The 14,935-nt window shown below is 33.6% G+C and overlaps 1 protein-coding gene across 1 annotated transcript in view; it reads right to left on the bottom strand.

Annotated features, from left to right (window-relative positions):
- Positions 1-6,397: 6,397 nt before the first annotated feature.
- The window catches only part of LOC127642853 (echinoderm microtubule-associated protein-like 1), a 12,325-nt gene continuing 3,787 nt past the window's right edge, over positions 6,398-14,935 (bottom strand). The window contains exons 3-6 of the mRNA XM_052125301.1: positions 14,920-14,935; positions 14,728-14,817; positions 8,867-8,922; positions 6,398-6,922 (exon numbers count right to left, since the gene is read on the bottom strand). The exon at positions 14,920-14,935 is cut by the window's right edge and continues 84 nt beyond it. Of these exons, the coding sequence (XP_051981261.1) occupies positions 6,663-6,922; positions 8,867-8,922; positions 14,728-14,817; positions 14,920-14,935 (422 nt within the window). The 3' untranslated portion in view covers positions 6,398-6,662. The remainder of the gene's footprint in view (positions 6,923-8,866; positions 8,923-14,727; positions 14,818-14,919) is intronic.

Genomic DNA, 14,935 nt, shown 5'->3' with positions numbered 1-14,935 from the left:
GTTAATGTGTTGAGTATAAATGTTAATGTGTTGAGTATTAATGTTAATGTGTTGAGTCTTAACGTTAATGTGTTGAGTCTTAACGTTAATGTGTTGAGTATTAACGTTAATGTGTTGTGTCTTAATGTTAATGTGTTGTGTCTTAATGTTGTTGTGTTGTGTCTTAATGTTAATGTGTTGAGTATTAATGTTAATGTGTTGTGTATTAATGTTAATGTGTTGTGTATTAACGTTAATGTGTTGAGTATTAACGTTAATGTGTTGAGTATAAATGTTAATGTGTTGTGTCTTAATGTTAATGTGTTGAGTATTAATGTTAATGTGTTGTGTCTTAATGTTAATGTGTTGAGTCTTAATGTTAATGTGTTGAGTATAAATGTTAATGTGTTGAGTCTTAATGTTAATGTGTTGAGTATTAATGTTAATGTGTTGAGTCTTAATGTTAATGTGTTGAGTATTAACGTTAATGTGTTGAGTATAAATGTTAATGTGTTGTGTCTTAATGTTGTTGTGTTGTGTCTTAACGTTAATGTGTTGAGTCTTAACGTTATTGTGTTGAGTATTAACGTTAATGTGTTGAGTATTAACGTTAATGTGTTGAGTATAAATGTTAATGTGTTGAGTATAAATGTTAATGTGTTGAGTCTTAATGTTAATGTGTTGAGTATTAATGTTAATGTGTTGTGTATTAATGTTAATGTGTTGAGTATTAATGTTAATGTGTTGTGTATTAATGTTAATGTGTTGAGTCTTAATGTTAATGTGTTGAGTCTTAATGTTAATGTGTTGAGTATTAATGTTAATGTGTTGAGTATTAATGTTAATGTGTTGTGTATTAATGTTAATGTGTTGAGTCTTAATGTTAATGTGTTGAGTCTTAATGTTAATGTGTTGAGTATTAATGTTAATGTGTTGAGTATTAATGTTAATGTGTTGAGTATTAATGTTAATGTGTTGAGTCTTAATGTTAATGTGTTGTGTCTTAATGTTAATGTGTTGAGTATTAATGTTAATGTGTTGAGTATAAATGTTAATGTGTTGTGTCTTAATGTTAATGTGTTGAGTATTAATGTTAATGTGTTGAGTATTAATGTTAATGTGTTGTGTATTAATGTTAATGTGTTGAGTATAAACGTTAATGTGTTGTGTCTTAACGTTAATGGGTTGAGTATTAATGTTAATGTGTTGTATAAATGTTAATGTGTTGAGTATTAATGTTAATGTGTTGAGTATAAATGTTAATGTGTTGAGTCTTAATGTTAATGTGTTGAGTATAAATGTTAATGTGTTGTATCTTAATGTTAATGTGTTGAGTATTAATGTTAATGTGTTGAGTATTAATGTTAATGTGTTGTGTATTAATGTTAATGTGTTGAGTATAAATGTTAATGTGTTGTGTCTTAACGTTAATGTGTTGAGTATTAATGTTAATGTGTTGTATAAATGTTAATGTGTTGAGTATTAATGTTAATGTGTTGAGTATAAATGTTAATGTGTTGAGTATAAATGTTAATGTGTTGTGTCTTAATGTTAATGTGTTGAGTATTAATGTTAATGTGTTGAGTATTAATGTTAATGTGTTGTGTATAAATGTTAATGTGTTGAGTCTTAATGTTAATGTGTTGAGTATTAATGTTAATGTGTTGAGTATAAATGTTAATGTGTTGAGTATAAATGTTAATGTGTTGTGTCTTAATGTTAATGTGTTGAGTATTAATGTTAATGTGTTGAGTATAAATGTTAATGTGTTGTGTCTTAATGTTAATGTGTTGAGTATTAATGTTAATGTGTTGAGTATAAATGTTAATTTGTTGTGTCTTAACGTTAATGTGTTGAGTATTAATGTTAATGTGTTGTATAAATGTTAATGTGTTGAGTATTAATGTTAATGTGTTGAGTTTTAATGTTAATGTGTTGAGTATTAATGTTAATGTGTTGTGTATTAATGTTAATGTGTTGAGTATAAATGTTAATGTGTTGTGTCTTAACGTTAATGTGTTGAGTATTAATGTTAATGTGTTGTGTATTAATGTTAATGTGTTGAGTATAAATGTTAATGTGTTGTGTCTTAACGTTAATGTGTTGAGTATTAATGTTAATGTGTTGAGTATAAATGTTAATGTGTTGAGTATTAATGTTAATGTGTTGTATAAATGTTAATGTGTTGAGTATAAATGTTAATGTGTTGTGTCTTAACGTTAATGTGTTGAGTATTAACGTTAATGTGTTGTGTATTAACGTTAATGTGTTGAGTATAAATGTTAATGTGTTGTGTCTTAACGTTAATGTGTTGAGTATTAATGTTAATGTGTTGAGTATAAATGTTAATGTGTTGAGTATAAATGTTAATGTGTTGAGTATTAATGTTAATGTGTTGAGTATTAATGTTAATGTGTTGTATAAATGTTAATGTGTTGTGTCTTAATGTTAATGTGTTGTGTCTTAATGTTAATGTGTTGAGTATAAATGTTAATGTGTTGAGTATTAATGTTAATGTGTTGAGTATTAATGTTAATGTGTTGAGTATTAATGTTAATGTGTTGTGTCTTAACGTTAATGTGTTGTGTCTTAACGTTAATGTGTTGTGTCTTAACGTTAATGTGTTGAGTATAAATGTTAATGTGTTGAGTATTAATGTTAATGTTTTGAGTATTAATGTTAATGTGTTGAGTATTAACGTTAATGTGTTGAGTATAAATGTTAATGTGTTGTGTCTTAACGTTAATGTGTTGTGTCTTAACGTTAATGTGTTGTGTCTTAATGTTAATGTGTTGAGTATTAATGTTAATGTATTGAGTCTTAATGTTAATGTGTTGAGTATTAATGTTAATGTGTTGAGTCTTAATGTTAATGTGTTGAGTATTAATGTTAATGTGTTGAGTCTTAATGTTAATGTGTTGAGTCTTAATGTTAATGTGTTGAGTATAAATGTTAATGTGTTGAGTATTAATGTTAATGTGTTGAGTCTTAATGTTAATGTGTTGAGTCTTAATGTTAATGTGTTGTGTATTAATGTTAATGTGTTGAGTCTTAATGTTAATGTGTTGAGTATAAATGTTAATGTGTTGAGTATTATTGTTAATGTGTTGAGTATTAATTTTAATGTGTTGAGTCTTAATGTTAATGTGTTGAGTATTAATGTTAATGTGTTGAGTCTTAATGTTAATGTGTTGAGTATTAACGTTAATGTGTTGAGTATAAATGTTAATGTGTTGTGTCTTAATGTTGTTGTGTTGAGTATTAATGTTAATGTGTTGAGTCTTAATGTTAATGTGTTGTGTCTTAATGTTAATGTGTTGTGTCTTAACGTTAATGTGTTGTGTCTTAATGTTAATGTGTTGAGTATTAATGTTAATGTGTTGTGTCTTAATGTTAATGTGTTGAGTATTAATGTTAATGTGTTGAGTCTTAATGTTAATGTGTTGAGTATTAATGTTAATGTGTTGAGTCTTAATGTTAATGTGTTGAGTATTAACGTTAATGTGTTGAGTATAAATGTTAATGTGTTGAGTCTTAATGTTAATGTGTTGAGTATTAATGTTAATGTGTTGAGTCTTAATGTTAATGTTTTGAGTATTAATGTTAATGTGTTGAGTATTAATGTTAATGTGTTGAGTCTTAATGTTAATGTGTTGAGTATTAATGTTAATGTGTTGAGTATTAATGCTAATGTGTTGAGTATTAATGTTAATGTGTTGAGTCTTAATGTTAATGTGTTGAGTATTAATGTTAATGTGTTGAGTCTTAATGTTAATGTGTTGACTATTAATGTTAATGTGTTGAGTCTTAATGTTAATGTGTTGAGTATAAATGTTAATGTGTTGAGTATTAATGTTAATGTGTTGAGTCTTAATGTTAATGTGTTGAGTATTAACGTTAATGTGTTGAGTATAAATGTTAATGTGTTGTGTCTTAATGTTGTTGTGTTGTGTCTTAATGTTAATGTGTCGAGTATTAACGTTAATGTGTTGTGTATTAATGTTAATGTGTTGAGTATTCATGTTAATGTGTTGTGTATTAATGTTAATGTGTTGAGTCTTAATGTTAATGTGTTGAGTATTAACGTTAATGTGTTGTGTCTTAATGTTAATGTGTTGTGTCTTAATGTTAATGTGTTGAGTCTTAACGTTAATGTGTTGAGTATTAATGTTAATGTGTTGAGTATTAATGTTAATGTGTTGAGTATTAGTGTTAATGTGTTGAGTATTAATGTTAATGTGTTGAGTATAAATGTTAATGTGTTGAGTATTAATGTTAATGTGTTGAGTCTTAATGTTAATGTGTTGAGTCTTAATGTTAATGTGTTGAGTCTTAATGTTAATGTGTTGAGTATAAATGTTAATGTGTTGAGTATTAATGTTAATGTGTTGAGTATTACTGTTAATGTGTTGAGTCTTAATGTTAATGTGTTGAGTATTAACGTTAATGTGTTGAGTATAAATGTTAATGTGTTGTGTCTTAATGTTGTTGTGTTGTGTCTTAATGTTAATGTGTCGAGTATTAACGTTAATGTGTTGTGTATTAATGTTAATGTGTTGAGTATTAATGTTAATGTGTTGTGTATTAATGTTAATGTGTTGAGTATTAACGTTAATGTGTTGAGTATAAATGTTAATGTGTTGAGTATTAATGTTAATGTGTTGAGTATTAATGTTAATGTGTTGTGTCTTAACGTTAATGTGTTGAGTCTTAATGTTAATGTGTTGAGTCTTAATGTTAATGTGTTGAGTATTAATGTTAATGTGTTGTGTCTTAATGTTAATGTGTTGAGTCTTAATGTTAATGTGTTGAGTATAAATGTTAATGTGTTGAGTCTTAATGTTAATGTGTTGTGTCTTAATGATAATGTGTTGTGTCTTAACGTTAATGTGTTGTGTCTTAATGTTAATGTGTTGAGTATAAATGTTAATGTGTTGAGTATTAATGTTAATGTGTTGAGTATTAACGTTAATGTGTTGTGTCTTAATGTTAATGTGTTGAGTATAAATGTTAATGTGTTGTGTTTTAATGTTAATGTGTTGAGTCTTAATGTTAATGTGTTGAGTATTAATGTTAATGTGTTGAGTATTAATTTTAATGTGTTGTGTCTTAATGTTAATGTGTTGAGTATAAATGTTAATGTGTTGAGTCTTAATGTTAATGTGTTGAGTATTAATGTTAATGTGTTGAGTATTAATGTTAATGTGTTGAGTCTTAATGTTAATGTGTTGAGTATAAATGTTAATGTGTTGAGTATAAATGTTAATGTGTTGAGTATTAATGTTAATGTGTTGAGTATAAATGTTAATGTGTTGAGTCTTAATGTTAATGTGTTGAGTATTAATGTTAATGTGTTGAGTATAAATGTTAATGTGTTGAGTATTAATGTTGTTGTGTTGTGTCTTAATGTTAATGTGTTGAGTATTAATGTTAATGTGTTGTGTATTAATGTTAATGTGTTGAGTATTAATGTTAATGTGTTGTGTATTAATGTTAATGTGTTGAGTATTAACGTTAATGTGTTGAGTATAAATGTTAATGTGTTGAGTATTAATGTTGTTGTGTTGTGTCTTAATGTTAATGTGTTGAGTATTAATGTTAATGTGTTGAGTATTAATGTTGTTGTGTTGTGTCTTAATGTTAATGTGTTGAGTATTAATGTTAATGTGTTGAGTATTAATGTTAATGTGTTGTGTCTTAATGTTAATGTGTTGAGTATTAATGTTAATGTGTTGAGTCTTAATGTTAATGTGTTGAGTATAAATGTTAATGTGTTGAGTATAAATGTTAATGTGTTGAGTCTTAATGTTAATGTGTTTAGTATTAATGTTAATGTGTTGAGTCTTAATGTTAATGTGTTGAGTATAAATGTTAATGTGTTGTGTATAAATGTTAATGTGTTGTGTCTTAATGTTAATGTGTTGAGTATTAATGTTAATGTGTTGAGTCTTAACGTTAATGTGTTGTGTCTTAATGTTAATGTGTTGAGTCTTAACATTAATGTGTTGAGTATTAATGTTAATGTGTTGAGTCTTAATGTTAATGTGTCTTAATGTTAATGTGTTGAGTCTTAATGTTAATGTGTTGAGTATTAATGTTAATGTGTTGAGTATTAATGTTAATGTGTTGAGTATAAATGTTAATGTGTTGTGTATAAATGTTAATGTGTTGAGTATAAATGTTAATGTGTTGAGTATTAATGTTAATGTGTTGAGTATTAATGTTAATGTGTTGAGTATTAATGTTAATGTGTTGAGTCTGTGTTTGTATGTTTGTTTAGTGTGTGTGTGTGTGTGTGTGTGTGTGTGTGTGTGTGTGTGTGAAACAAACGTGTGTGTATGTGTATGTCTGTGTGTATGTGTGCGCGTGCGTGCGTGCATGCGTTTTCAGATGGCAAGAGGAGGAAAAGTCATCAAGCTCTGAAACATCTCTTTTAATTTTAAAAATAAATGTCAAACAGGTCAAAAAAAACACTCGAACAGAAAACCAAGGGTTAAACAAACCCCTTAAATTAAGTATGAAACTTCAGAGCACCACGTGGCCAAACCAAAGATCGCATCCTAGTACCGGCCTTGGCGTGCCAACCAAGCAACCACAGTCTCTGCTACTTAAACTGGCATGAATATATGATCCACTCCATCTCCATCATGTGTTTACTTGAAACAGGCCGAATGTTTTGTGTTTCAGTAACAGATCTGGAAGTAGCGACTGGATGATTTGACGGGACTCTTGTAGTTTGGGGTCTGGAGGGGCGAGACGGGTGTTTGACAGGGACTCTTCTGCAGGAGGACAGTAGTCGCAGCATTTCTCCCTTCTGCTGCTTTACTGTTATCGGTGTCTGCTGCAGGCGGTCCGCTCGCCGCGTCGGGCTGCAAGGTCGTGGAGAGCGCTGGGTCAGAACCGGTCCTTCTCGACAGACGGCTCAGATAGATCTGCATAGTCACTAAATAAACAGGGCAGGACGGAGATGAAGAGGAGGAGGAAGAACACATTGAGAGAGCCGTCGAGAGATCATATCAGTTTTTGCCTTTTAAAAAATCAGGTCATCTTTGATTTTTGCCCGGGCAAAAGTTTGTGCACCCCCGATCATAGTTTCTGTTGAAGCGAGCAAAAGATGACCTGATTTTTTAAAGGGCATAAAGTTAAATATGACACATTTCTGTCATATTTTAAGCAAGACAGGAAAAGGGTCAGAAGCAAAAGTTTGTGCACCCTGTATGGTCAGTATTTAGTAACGCCCCCTTTGGCAAGTATCCCAGCTTGTAAACATTTCGTGGCCGGCTAACCGTCTTTCAATGGTTGTTTGGGACATTTTCGGGCATTCTTCCTCGCAAAAGGCTTCTAGTGCTTGTGATTCTTGGGCCGTCCTGCCTGTGTAACGACATATATATTATAGGTTGAGGGTTCTTTAAGTAAATCCTGCAATAATGGGATTGCGCTTCTTATTGGCTGCGCAGGCCACTGTGTTCGAACATTCCGCAGCAGAGCTAAAGAGAACTGCTGTGGGTGGAGCTTAAACAAGTGCGACTCACTATCTTTCTCTTTCACTGCTCTGTGTGCAGGAAAATAAATTCGGCTATCATCAACGTTCTGTGTGTGTACTGATGAAGGGTGGGACAAACCGGGTAGAGAGAGAAAAAAACAAAGGTCACATTGGTGCCGTGACCCGGATAAGAGTGTGGTTTAGGCGGGGTGAGTGTAACGGGAGCCAGCTGGTAGACTCTCCTGACCTCAAGAGGTGCATTAGCGACTGACGCTAGAGGCTGTATGAGACCTAGGTTTGAGTCCCGTACGGAGCGGGTAGAAGATTAGCACCACACCTGTGCTCTCTTCAGCTCAATCCACAGATTGCCGATGATGTCGAGGGACTGTGAGGGCGATGGCAAAACCTTCAGCTTGCACCTCTTGAGCTTGTCCATTGTGGATGTTGAGTGGTGTTTAGGATCATTGTCCTGTTGTAGAAGCAAGTTTTCATCTTCAGATGGTTTGATGTTTGCTTCCAGAGTATTTAATGTAATCCATTCTTCCCTCAACCGGTGACATGTTCCCCGTGCCACGGGCATCAACACAAGCCCAAAGCATGATCGATCCACCCCCGTGCTCAACAGAGGTGTTCTTTTCCTAGAATGCATCGGGCATGTTTAGAGGTTCATTTGCAAACGTCTGACGCTGAATGTCGTAGCGAGGACGCAGGAAATGTTTCTTCTCGTGACTCTTCCATGAAGGTCTATATCTTCAGAATAACTCCAGAATCTGCTACATCTTCCTCAAGGTCTTTTGAGGTCAAACGGGGGTTTTGATTTGCCGTTCTTGCAATCGTGCGAGCCGTTCTCTCTGACTTGACCTCGACTTGACCTTAATTACATTACGAGCCGAGACGGCGACCTGAAAACACTTTGCTTATAGACCTCTCCTGCTTTGTGGACATCGATGATTTTAAGTTTCCGAGTGCTAGACAGCCGCTTAGACGAGCGCATGACTGATGATTGATGGGACAACATTTGAGGAATCAGAGTATTTGTAAAGTGCATCACCAGACCTTTCCAAACGATGATGCTAACGAGCTAATTAAGGTCTGAGAGCTCAAATCTCTTGGGGCGCACAAACTTTTGCATGGTGCTCCTTTCCATTTTCTTCACTCTAAAATGGTGCAAAAGTTAAGTAATAAACTAATCTTGCTTAAAATGTTGAAAAGAGTGTTTCATCTTTAACTTTATGCCTTTCGGAGATCAGTTCATCTTCAGTGCAACAGAAACTATGATCAGGGGTGCACAAACTTATGCATGCCGGTGTATATGGATCATGCATTTATAATGTATACTGACGGTCGTTTCATATATAATTATATTATGTATATTCATAACACATGATTTGGTTCGAGACGTACCTTTGCAGTGAGTCACACGTGTTGCGCCTGAAAAATAGAAATGTAAAGGCATCATTCTTTAAACCGTTATCTTATGTCATGTTTGACTGAACTTTGTTTACACATTATTTTATATTCATACTCGTAATGATGAAGTGATGCTGTAACTTTCTTTCTGTTGGACCCGATCTGTGTTCAACATCAGCTACAGCACATGATAACAGAATCAGTTTGGGGTAAACTGTTCCTTTAATGATTTTACAAACTTGAAGATGTGGGAAAAAAGGCTAAATTAAAAAATGCTGCATGTTCCTTTTATATTTTGCAAATTAAATAAATAAATGGAGTTTGGAACTGACAGAATTACTTCATTATTAAGTGATTTTCTCACCTCACGATGCTTGAGCTTAAGTCCTTTGGTTTGCTGGAGAGAGAGAGACACACAGAGAGAGAGAGAGAGAGAGAGAGACACAGATCATTTAGAAAAAAAACTTTTAACATCTAAAAAACATATTATTTTTGTATTTATTTTTCCTTTTTTCTTTTTTTTTTTTCAAAACATCACCATTTAAAAAAGAGATCTTCACCTTCTATAAAAATTAAACTTTTGTTTACACACCATTTCTTCTCAAACATTAGGAGATTACCATTCATTTTATTAAATTCATATTCTAATCTTATCCTGGATTCAACCAAGGCCTTGAATAAATTAACCATATTGACTTTTTGTCCTTCCAATTCAATTCTATAAGCTTTCCAAATGGCTAATTTTGCTTGACCAACCAAAAATTAGAAAAAGTACAAATTTCCCACTTATCGCGAGAATACTTACAACCAAAAATAAACACTGTTTTTGAAAAAATTATCCCTAAACTACTCAAAAATCTATCCAAAACATTAAAAAGTGGAGATAATTTACAACATTCACAGAAAACATGAAAGACTGTGTCAAGTTCATTACACAAAGTACAAAAAGAAGAATCTGAATATTCACATTTAAACAAAAAAACTCTTGTTGGTAAAGCACAATGCAAAATCCGCCACTGTAAATCACCAGACCTTTTTGGTAGGGGTTTTTATACAGTAACCGCCATGAAGGTGATTTATTCTCTGTCACTGAGAGATGAGATCTCCATTTTGTATCTCTCTCTCTCTTAACTGTCCAGCAAAGAAAGACTTTACACAAACATTATATACATTTTGTTTGCTCACTACAGAAAAAGGAAGGCTTTGTAAACCTTTAAAAGAGAGAAGCAAGTTCACACTATCGTCATTATTCTCATGTTGGTCTACCTGTGGTGTTATATACACTTCAGCAAAAAGAACTTCTGAATAAATATTACCAAACATAAAATTGGTTATATATTCCACAAAATTGTAGGAAAAGATGTTTTCAAATTTTTCAATATATTTCCAACAATTCTCTCTGATCTACCTCCAATCTTTGTAGTTAAAAGTTGTACTGAAACCCACTCTCTATCAGTCAAATCAATCAAATCTCCAACTTTAGTTACACCAGCTAAACCAAAGCTAGAAATATCAGTGCTCGACATAATAAAAGTATGGGAAAACCAGGGATTGTGAAAAAGTGGTTCATTAAAGCCAAAATGTTCTTTTCGCTCCGGCTTAAAATAACTCCAAGCTTCAAACACAGATCCATAGAACTTGATATTAAACATGTCCTTTACAACATTTTCTGAGCTCAGAAACATTTGTTTATCAAAACCGATCTTGTTTTTCTCTCGTAAAACGGCAAGACCAAAACTGATCCACGGTACAGAGTCTGAAGAATAAAGCAGTTTTTGGGCAGTCTGTAATCTCATGGTTTTCACCTTAGAGGCTAGATGAATTAGTCCTTGACCACCCTCAATAACTGGAAGACACAGAACCCCTGGAGGGAGCCAATAATGGCCTCCCCAAAAAAAGTCAACAAAGGCTTTTTGAAGTTGCGATAAAAGCTCTTTCGGAGGGTCCAACACTGTTAGACGATGCCATAGCATTGAGGCGGCTAGATTGTTCACTACTAACACTCTGCCTCTGTAAGAAAGCTGGGCTTGAATCCATTTCCATCTCTGGAGCTTGCCTGTCACTTTTCTAGAAGACCTTCCCAATTCTTTTTAATATACTGTTCAGTCCCAAAGAACAGTCCAAGTATCTTTACACCTTCTTTATTCCAAAGGCGCTGATGTGGAAGTTGCGGTGGATTCTGATTCAACCAAAGACCTGATAATAAAGTGTCCGTTTTTTCCCAATTGACACGTGCGAAGAAGCACTCTCATAGATGTTGAGGCATGAGATTAGATGTTTAACGTCATCTTCAGATCTAATGATCACTGTGATGTCGTCAGCATAAGCTGTTAGTTTAACTGATGGAGTATTCGAGAGGCAAGATGATGGAACTGTCAATCCTTGCAGCTTCTCTCTCAACATCCTCAACATTGGTTCAATGGAAATTGTGTACAAGAGACCAGATAAACTACAACCTTGTCTCACTCCTCTTTGTACAGAAAAAGGTCTTGTCAGAATTCCATTAATTTTCAACATGCTATAGACATCTTCATACAGAAGTCTTATCCATGAAGTAAACTGCTTTCCAAAGCCAAAGCCTTCAAGTATTTTGAACAGATATTCATGGTCAACTTTATCGAAGGCCTTCTCCAGGTCCAAACAAACAAGACCAAGATCAAACTTATGCAGTTCGGTTAAATACAACATGTCCCGCACAAGAAAAAGATTGTCAAATATAGACCGCTTTGGTACACAATAGGTCTGATCTTCGTGAATAATGGATGCTAAAAATTCCTTGAGGCGATTTGTCAGAGCTTTAGATAATATTTTATAATCAGTTCCCAAAAGAGAAACTGGTCGCCAGTTTTTTAATAGGCCAAGATCTCCTTTCTTGGGTAAGGTGATTACAGCTCTTCTGCAACTCAGGGGTAAGATTTTTAATTCAAAACTTTCACAAAATACAGCATACAGATCCTGTCCGATGAGGGACCAGAAGGCTTTGTGGAAATCAGAAGTCAAACCATCTAACCCTGGAGATTGAAGATTGCTGCTGAACAGCCTCAGTTAGCTCGTGAAAAGACAAGGCTTTGTCTAATTCAGCTTTATCTTCTTTTTTAAGATGTGGAAGTCCATCTAAAAGCTGGTTTGTTGCTTCAAGGTCACAAGGTTGTGCTGTATATAAATCTTCATAAAAAAGTAAAGTTTGTGAAATAATTTCTTTCTTTTCCATTATTTCTTTTCCATTTGGCGATTTAAGATCATTTATATTTTTCTTCTCTCTAATATTCCTCTCCAATGAAAAAAAGAAAGTTGTTGAAGAATCCATGCTGTTTAGCTGAAGATATTTTCCCCGTATAGATGCACATCGACTTCTTTCTTCATACAAATTCTTTAAAATCAAATTGTACTCTTTAAGCATGTTTGCAGTTTCTGTCTCTTCACCATCACTGATGGAGCTGCTTAACTGGAGAATTTGCTCTTCTAAGAACAGGACCTTTTCTTTCAGTTCCATCGTACGGCTTCTTGTATACTGCTGACAAAAGAGCTGGATCTGTACTTTTCCAGTATCCCACCACTGGCCTAAACTTTTATACTGTGACTTTCTCTCTCTCCACTCTCTCCAAAACAGAGTAAAAAATTGTACAAAGGACTTATCTTGCAATAATCTATTGTTAAAACGCCAAATATGGTGGTAGGAAGAGCTCTGTGTTATGGTCATAGTTACCGCAATATAATGATGATCAGAAAATGATGTTGGCACAATTTTACTATTAAAAAACCTTCCTCTATTATTCTTTTGAACATAAAATCTATCAAGTCTTGCACCAGAGACTGTGTTAGAATTAATTTTCAACCATGTATATTGTCTATCTCTAGGGAAGGCTTCTCTCCAAACATCTACAAGATTGTGAAACTGAATAACAGTTTTGAGAGTTTCAGATGAACTGCGATTAGGTTCAACATGATTCCGATCTATAGTATAATCAAGAGTACAATTAAAATCGCCAGCTAAAATTATTATTCTATTATTTGGAATTTTTGAAATAACATTTTTTAATTTTTTGAAAAAAGAAACTCTTTCTACACCATCATTAGGAGCATAAATGTTAATAAGAGAAAAATATAACTCATATAACTTAAATTCTATAATTTGCATTCTGCCAGGTATAACTTCTTCAGCTCTGCTATCATGTACTTGTACATCTGCAGAAATAAGAACTGCTACACCGGCACTAACATTTGAACCGTGGCTAAGGAAAGTTTTACCTTTCCACTCACTTAGCCATTGCACCTGATTATTCAGATCTGTGTGTGTTTCTTGCAGAAAAACTATACCTGATTTTTTCCAATTAAAAAACTCAAACAAAGCACACCTTTTTTCAGTACCACGACACCCATTAACATTCAAAGATCCAAAGTTTAAGGATGCTATAATGCTGACTATTAATAAAAAGAATTTTCAAACCTTCTTTACATTACGGTTTACCGTATTTTTTACCTTTGTTATTATTTTCTTAAGGCGATAACGCTTCTGTCTACTTAGTTCTTCAAAGGTTGCTTTGTTCATTGCCATTTTACATGACACCAAAAATTGCTTCAAATCAGGGAAAAACGTCTCTATTTGTGGTTTGCGAGCTCCCTTAGTACTATCTAGAAAGTCATTGATTTGCTTTACTGTGTACAATCTAGAGCCAAAAGACTCTGATCTTTCAGCATCATCTACGATCTATCTGAATCATTTTTCAGAAATAGCATATCCTGAACTCACAATGGACATCTGGGTATAACTTTCTTCCTCTCTTTCATTTTCTGCTTTATCATCTTCTAGAACTGTTTGCTCTCTTTCTGATTGTTTGTCCTCTTCATTTATAGTCAGAGTGGATTTTTCTACACTTGCTAGATTTACAATCTCCTCACCCGTATCATGATTTTCTACGTCTCTTAAGCCTACATCAGTGTTTTCTTGAGGTGCTGTTTCAACAGCAGGAACAAGAACATTATTTTTCCCAATGTGTTGCTCGATTATTTGCGGATTAGATGACTTATCTGTTTGTTTATTTGGACATGTTTGTCTAACATGCCCGTGTTCTCCGCACGAAAAGCACCTCATGTGATCTGAGCTGATAAAGATTGTATAATCTTTGCCTTCGTTTTTGAGTTTCACAGTTAAATTGAGCGGATCTTGTTGCTCATTCAATATCATGTACGTAAAGCGTCTGAAAGACATGACGTGCTTGATATTCGGATTTTTCAGACCCAGCGGAATCATTTTTTATAGGTGCTGTTAATCTACCATATCTTTCAAGAACGCCTTGGATAGTTTCGTTCTTTATGAACGGAGGAACGTTCGATAGTACGATTTTCTTTGATAGACTCGATAACGGTAGTACTGGCACAAACGTGTCATTAATCGTAATTCCGCGTTCAACCAAACCATCAACCATCTGAACGTCAGCAAGAAAAACAACAACAGCTTTGTTCATCCTTGAAGCTGACTTGATATTCAACCCACCAACCTGTTCGCTGACTGCAACCACCACATCTTCCACGGAAATTGAATCATCAGGTGTGCATTTCAAACCATGTCTAAGAGTCAAGCGTGAGAAATCTCCGCTTGACCCCATTTTCCTAGGTTTGCCGACCTCAGTCGGCTCAAAAATTAGTTTGTTAAAAATAAACTAAAAACTCTTTAACGAAATCTTATAAAAAGAAACCGAAAAAAAAACAAGATTAAAGTAAACAAGCTCTTGTGTGCTCCTGAACTCTAATTCTTCCCCCTACCCACAATCCCTAGAGAGAGAAAGAGAGAGAGTGAGAGAGATCAGTTATGATGTTATTGAGGGAACGTTTACCTACATATTTGTTTCACTCACATTTCTAGTTTTTTGCATGTTGTTGTGTTGGTAGTCGTCTGAGTTTTACCACTCGCTGAAGCGCTCAGACTGTCTTTAGCACTGCCGGTTCTGCACACAGACAGACAGAGAGACAGACAGGTGTGAGTGTGGGTCAGGTGTAACTCACACAGATGATGATGATGATGATGATGAAGATGGCAGTGTAATGACCTCTGGCTGGCCGGTG

The sequence above is a fragment of the Xyrauchen texanus genome, unplaced genomic scaffold (genome assembly GCF_025860055.1).
Source record: "Xyrauchen texanus isolate HMW12.3.18 unplaced genomic scaffold, RBS_HiC_50CHRs HiC_scaffold_93, whole genome shotgun sequence".
Taxonomy (NCBI): domain Eukaryota; kingdom Metazoa; phylum Chordata; class Actinopteri; order Cypriniformes; family Catostomidae; genus Xyrauchen; species Xyrauchen texanus.
This window is presented reverse-complemented; position numbering and strand designations above follow the sequence as displayed.